Source organism: Idiotropiscis lumnitzeri, chromosome 2 (assembly GCF_059441095.1).
Source record: "Idiotropiscis lumnitzeri isolate Australia: NSW breed Sydney's pygmy pipehorse chromosome 2, RoL_Ilum_1.0, whole genome shotgun sequence".
Lineage (NCBI taxonomy): Eukaryota > Metazoa > Chordata > Actinopteri > Syngnathiformes > Syngnathidae > Idiotropiscis > Idiotropiscis lumnitzeri.
This window is the reverse complement of record NC_142392.1, coordinates 29,562,993-29,569,934: the sequence shown is the minus strand read 5'-3', so window position 1 is coordinate 29,569,934 and position 6,942 is coordinate 29,562,993. Positions and strand designations below refer to the sequence as shown.

Sequence of the window (6,942 nt, the reverse complement as noted above, 5' to 3'; positions counted from 1 at the left end):
TGCGGTCTTATATGTTCTGTTAAACTTGACTTTTGAGAGAAACTCTTGCCACAAACTGAGCATGAAAAATGTTTTTCTCCAGTGTGTATTTTTGTGTGACTTGTTAAATTTGACTTTACAGAAAAGCTTTTGCCACAAACTGAGCAGGAAAAGTTTTTTTTCTCCAGTGTGTGTTTTTATGTGACTTGTTAAATTTGACTTTCCAGAAAAGCTTTTGCCACAAACTGAGCAGGAAAAAGGTTTTTCGCCACTGTGTGTTCTTGTGTGTGCTATTAAACTTGTCTTTTGAGAGAAGCATTTTCCACAAACTGAGCATGAAAAAGGTTTTTCTCCAGTGTGTAATCGTGTATGTGTTTTTAAATTTGACTTTAAAAATGAGCTAGCGTTCACGCCCATGCCATGACGTCAAACGTTTGTGGGTGTTGCTTGATAGAGCAGTACCCACAATTCAGCAAATGAGCTCCCGTTCCGTCGTATACGCGGTCGTATATCTCTCAAGGTAAATTCTATTAGATGTTATATTGACAGTACGATAGTATAGTGTGTTCTGCGATCGCTTAAAGACTTGTAATTCCGTGATTTATGTTCACGCCCATGCCATTCCGTCAAATGTAAGTAAGGCGTACATCGCTCTAGTTCGTGACTGTTGCTTGATAGAGCAGTATTAGCAGCGAACGGCTACATTTAGCCTCCGTGTTTTCTATTCGTGCGTCACGTTTTAAACAGTTTTCGCGCAATATTTCGCTCGCCACAAGTCACCCAATCATGACAACCGTCACCCTAGCCACGGTTTGATTTTATTGTCGTCTTTTTGGCGTATCAGCAGGCATCAGTGGTTTTAGTCGAGCCCTCGTCGGAGAAGTGTACAAACACTCACTAATCACCACAAGAGGAGACAAGTACGTCTCTGACATTCACTGTAAGTACATTGTCTAAAGTTACTTTTATTTCACGACAACAATTTGTTGTGTTTACTGCCGTGCTTGTCGTAAATTGCTTAATAACTCGCTTCTGGGCTATGTTGGGTTGCTAAATATGGCTGTATAATGAAACTGTGAAACGATGGAAACAATCATGCATTCTTATCTATTCATTTTGTCAGGGTGACATGACATTTTTGTAAACGTGCAGAATCATATTTTCAAAGTACAATAATGTAGTTTTACTTTGCATCTTGTCTCTTTAATTGCCTTGAGACGATGTGTAATGCAGCAGTAGTGCCATTTTACTCCTCTGTTTCAGAAGATGGACTCGAATTTTCTAAAATTTCTCCAAGACCAGCGAAAGTTAGATGATAAAGTCATTGCCACCTTTATCGAGGAGAAGGTATGTACAACAGGCAATAACATGTCATTTAACCAATGTGGGTGTTTAAGGAAAAATGCTTCGGGCATATTATATGTTGTGAGACATGGTTGATCATAAAAAGAAAATTGTAATGATTCAAATTTTTCTATTCTTAATATCAATCTCAATAATCAAGTTTAATCCACCCAAATGGATTTGCATTTCTTTGGGGCAGGTTGTAATTCTAGTAGAAGCATTTAAGTGTAAATGAAGTACACACACATTGACAAAAGTGTTGTCTGTTCATGGAAAGAGGGAAACGACATATATAACAATCATAATACATAAAAATAAAAAGGAAAAATAACCATTCATAATCAGACATTGATTTTTTTTATTGTGGTTCATTGGAATTGTTAAAAAAAATCAAAAATTTTGAAACAGGCCTTGACAAAAATTATGGTAGAAAACACATTTTGTTGCAGAACCTTTTGAGGAAATCACGACAATCAGATTATTTATGTAATGAAATTTCAATGAGATGTGGGCAGCTCTCATTTTGTCCCTGTCTCCATATGCAAACCACGCCAGTTGTTTTACGTTTGAAGGGTCCTGTCAAATATATATATATATATATATATATATATATATATATATATATATATATATATATATATATATATATACAGTTCGAAATGGAGTAGGAAGAAGTATAAACTGTGTTCCTACCCCTTTACACCATTTCTAATTCATATTTATGAATGATGTTTAGCGTAGTTAGTACACTATTGGAGGTTCAGCCAATCATTTTTCTACGTTGCTGTTCAAAATGCGTCTTACTTTCCATGTTTTAAAATGATTGCTGGTCATGTACTTTGTGTATTTTTAAAACTTGTTTCATTACCAATGTTCTATTTTTCCTCAGATTGATTGCTATGCTGTCAATGCGATGACAGACCAGCAGCTCACAGAATATGTTCCCAAAGCTGGAGACCGAATTGCAATACGCCAATACTGCAGAAGAGAAGTAGCTGCGCTTGAAGGAACCAACACAACAATATCCAAAGCAACTGAGTCTTTGATTTCAAAAATTCAACAAAGGCGGGGTTTTGACAATGGCCGCACAGATGAGCGGGTGAAAAAAATGTCTGGCAACACTAATGCTATGAAAGAACACCGCAACTACCAAATGGGCCTATTTGAAGAGACTCAGGACCGAATTGTGCAAGTTAGAGAGAGAAGAGGAGGAGGCACAAGACATTTAAAGGCCCTGAAGAATGCAACAATGTCAGAATTAATGGAAACAGGCAAAGCACTCTTTTTTCCAAATGGAAAATCAAAACTAGGGAGGGAAAGCGATTTTGAATTTCTAATACGGGACTTCACTGAAGAGATCATTTCACCACAAACAACATTAAATGAGCAGTATGAAAAGAGAAAGGTGAAAACATTACGGCTTTATTTGTCATGCAAAAGAGTTGGTGCTGATGCCCCTGCAAAAGTGCTTGATGAGCCACATGACACCGCTTCTGTGCATTTTACTGCATTGGAGGAAACAGCCAAGGTGCCTCCATTGGACAGTGAAATGGTGGGAGCAGTAGGTGGACTGTTAGAAAATGTTATTGCTGATGAAGAAATAGTCTTCAGACATTCATTTGCTGATTATGCCACTTATGATGTCGATGACACCCTCGACGACACCATCCCCATGGAGCTGTTGGTTGAAAATCCATCCCCAGGGCAAGAATCTCATCCACTTAAAGCAAGAAAACTTCAACTGCACAGGGGAAATGTTTTCCATGAATTAAATGCAGCCTTTCAAAACGGCACTGTAACTACTGATGAGCTGCTGGTGGAGATCGAGATGTTCCAACCCAATGGAGCAATGGAAAAGGGAGAAGATAATGGTGGTGTGTTACGTGATGCCTTAAGTGAATACTGGGAAACATTCTTCAGTAAATGCACTCATGGAAGCACAATGAAGATACCAATGACACGACACGACATGAAAGACGAATGGGTTAACATTGCCAAAGTTATGGTCCTTGGATACAACATTGTGCAATATTTTCCCATAGCATTAGCCAAGCCCTTTATTTTGTATTGTCTCGGCGTTGACCTGATGGAGAATGACCTGCTTTCGGCATTTTTAGACACAATTCCCTCTGAAGAAAAACAAGTGGCTGAACAAGCGATGATTGATTTTTTGTCTATCGCTGGATCTGAGGAGTGGATGGATTTCCTCGACACTCACGAGGTTAAAGTTATTGTCAATAAGGGGAACGTGAAGAAGACTTTAATTGAGGTGGCACATAAGGAACTGGTTCAAGATCCCGCCTATATTGCTGAGTGCTGGTCCAGTATATTGAAGGAACTGAAATTACCTGTCACGATCCGTCTGCGGCGTCTCCAGCAAGTGGGCGTGGCCCGGCGGCTCCGCTCCGGGAAGCGGCCACGAGCGAGACGCGCTCCCGATCGCCACAGCTGAATGTCATTAAGACATTAATCATTGGACTACTTAAGCAGCCGACGCGGACATACCCGCGTCGGACTATTGTTCCACGTTGCTCATGCTATTGCTCATGCTCTTGTTCACAGATTGTTCACAGATTGTTCACAGATTGTTCACAGATTGTTCACAGATTGTTCACAGATTGTTCACAGATTGTTCACAGATTGTTCACAGATTGTTCACAGATTGTTCACAGATTGTTCACAGATTGTTCTGCTCGCGATTTGCTCTTGTTCTGTTGTTTGCGTTTTCATGTTTTGAATTTCACCAGCTACTTTTCGCCTCGCTTTAAGTTTATCGTCTCAATTGGATTTTGTCTTCACCCTTTCGTGGTAAGCATTGTTTTTCGGTTTCTTGCGTTGCAAGCGTTTTCTGTTGATCCCTTATTTTTTCCTGGAGTGACTCGGTCTCCCAGTGTTTTGTGTTTCGCCTCTCCGGCGGCTGTACTCATAGAACCCTTGCGGTTACTAAATTTATAGATAACTGCATCATAGTGATTATTGTGTATTGCTTGACGGCTTCCAATAAACATCCTGTCAATCAATTCCTCCTGAGTCTGCGATTAAGGATCCACCTACCACCGCTTTCCAGCCTCGGCTGGGAAGCGGTCCTGACATTACCACTGGGAGGCCTGGATGAAGTATATGGTAGCCTTACCCCAACACCAAGAAGAGTAATCGCCATGTTACAGCATGAGGGCCTCAACATGAGAGAAATGCAGAGTTTTGAATTTCTGAAAAAATTCATCAGGAGTTGCAACGAACGTTGGCTCAAGAAATTTCTTCGATTTTTGTACTGGTAATCTTTCACATCTTTACGATTAATCCTAATTCTGTCATTTGTTTTCACTTGTCAAATTTGATATATATATATATGTATACATATGTGTATATATACATGTGTATATATATGTATATATATGGATATATATATGTGTGTGTGTGTGTGTATATATGCCAAAAGAAATGTGCACTCAGCTGACTTTGAAACACGGGGGGCAAAATTTTTGATTTGTGGGCCACAATGGGTTCTCTTGACAGAGGGGCCGGACCAGCAACACTTGGATGGAGTGTTTTGGTAACCTCACTTTATCTAAGAAAGAAAATACATATCGTATATAGAGAAAATATATGCTCTAATTTTAAATGAAAATGAACGAAAACATTGCAACAAAATATCTGTCTTAGGGTGTGTCTCCTAGTGGGGACACTTATCAGAATTACGGGGAAAATAAAACATGAACAAGGTTTATTTCTTTAATTTTTTCAACTTCAGCGGGCCTGATGTAAACGTTTAATAAATACACAGCTATTGAAGGCAATGATTAGAGAGCCTTCATTTGAGGTGACAGACACGAGCGTTCTAGTATAGAGTTGGTGGTGGTATGTGGTTCTAAACTAATATTTTATTTTTGTTTTCCAAAGGTGCAGATCTTTTAGTGGCTGAGAAGATCCATGTGCGATTCTTTGAGGCTGAGAACCTATTTACACGAAGACCAATGTCCCATACATGTGGCTGTGTTCTGGAGGTGGCCAACAACTATGGGTCGTACCCTGAGTTGTCTGAGGAATTTGGGAATGTACTTGATGCCAACATGTGGGTGATGGACATAATTTAGTGTCTGTTCTGCAAAATCTATTCCCATATACTCTTAGAGGGTTTGGCGGCTGTTTTGTCTGGAATTTGTTCATAATGGTATTTTATAATGTAGTTGCATGGTCTGATTCATGGGGGCCAGATTTACTGTTTTATGCCGGTATTTCATACTCTTGGACTGCAAGTCGAGTTGTTTATATTTACTGACTATTGAGTGAGTCATTGTTTGCATAGTTGATTCTTTGCAAAATTAGGAAGCAATTTTGTTGTGGTAAGACACAATTTTGTTGCCTATGGTTGTTATGCAACAGCTTTAAGACGTGTGTTTTTTTTTTTGGTTTTTATAAAATTGCTCCACTGCTTGTATTGCAAGCAGATAGTTGTGTCGCTGGGGTCGACTACGATGTCTTGTTTTACACAAATTTTATCAAAATTAAATGTGCAACTGCTCCTATCTGAATTATTTTCTCAGTTAAGACAGTGACATTCACTCAGCTCTCAGACAGACTGTATGTAGGAGACATTATTTGCTGAATTGAGTACCCAAATCTCAAGTCTACAGTTATCAAGTTGTCACCTTGTTGCTGTCTGATTTGACAGTGTGCATTTGTGTGAATTTGACCACTTCGCTTCACATAAATAGTTTCCACAAATACATTTAAGGATTGAATAGCAGTTTCAACTCAAGATACTTTGGCGACCTGAAAATGTAGAAGACAATCAATTTTACTTTTAGAATTTATTTGAATCACACACATGTATTTTAGCGAGCTTGAATGTGGCTTTTTAAATACCAATCAAAGATCTTTACATGTTGGCTCAATGCATGTCAATATGCGGAGGAGTTTGCAGCAATTTATTTATTTTACAAAACCATAAATCAGCAACAGTTAATTTGGGTAGAACCATCAAGCAAATTACAAAATATATGTACAGTATATATCAAATGAATTTCAACAATTCTCTGTACATTTCCCATGTATGTACAAGAATGGGTGCACACACAGTCACAATAAGTGTACAAAAAAAAATTCTAAGTAAAATTACACATGTTGTAAAACACTTGATAAAATCCCTAATGAGCAGAATGCTTCAAACTTAAAACAATTTGTCATTTAGTTATGTGAGGGCTCCATATAAACAGCAGTTGAGGTGTGGCGAGGGGGCACACACACCATTAGGGGGTAAGACAGGGCACATTGATTAATGGTGTGATACGTTATGGATTGTAAAAGGACTTTGAAGCCTTTTACACCTGGACTGCATCCATTAAAGACTTAAGAGTGTTATTAGCTCCTCTCTCAAGTTGAGGTAGTTGTTCGTGGCGATATATCCATCCACTGGGACTTGGAGGTTGTTCTGTGACATTATGTGTGTACACAGAGTGAACACATCAGCATCACAAGCAACATCATTGCGGTGGATGCAGTCACCTTCACACCTCAAAAAATCCTCCTCAGTCACTTGGCACAAAAAGTCCTCTGTGCCATACAGCTCCGGGACCAAGAACATGACATCAGGCCGACCATGAGGGACACGCTCATTCT

At 39.0% G+C, this 6,942-nt stretch overlaps 1 protein-coding gene across 1 annotated transcript; it reads left to right on the top strand.

Moving 5' to 3' along the window:
* Positions 1 to 400: 400 nt before the first annotated feature.
* On the top strand, positions 401 to 6,401 carry LOC148342263 (uncharacterized). The gene is made up of 7 exons (XM_088288112.1): positions 401 to 499; positions 824 to 919; positions 1,243 to 1,326; positions 2,213 to 3,671; positions 4,420 to 4,597; positions 5,075 to 5,084; positions 5,199 to 6,401. The coding sequence occupies exons 3-7, from the start codon at positions 1,246 to 1,248 to the stop codon at positions 5,415 to 5,417; spliced, it is 1,947 nt and encodes a 648-aa protein (XP_088144238.1). The 5' UTR covers positions 401 to 499; positions 824 to 919; positions 1,243 to 1,245; the 3' UTR covers positions 5,418 to 6,401.
* The last annotated feature ends 541 nt before the right edge of the window (positions 6,402 to 6,942 follow it).

Excerpts from the sequence above, each read along its gene's own strand:
- LOC148342263 (XM_088288112.1), top strand. The coding sequence starts at position 1,246 with ATGGACTCGAATTTTCTAAAATTTCTCCAAGACCAGCGAAAGTTAGAT. Across the intron at positions 1,327-2,212 it reads CCACCTTTATCGAGGAGAAG|ATTGATTGCTATGCTGTCAA; the intron begins GTATGTACAACA and ends ATTTTTCCTCAG. Across the intron at positions 3,672-4,419 it reads ATTGAAGGAACTGAAATTAC|CACTGGGAGGCCTGGATGAA; the intron begins CTGTCACGATCC and ends TCCTGACATTAC.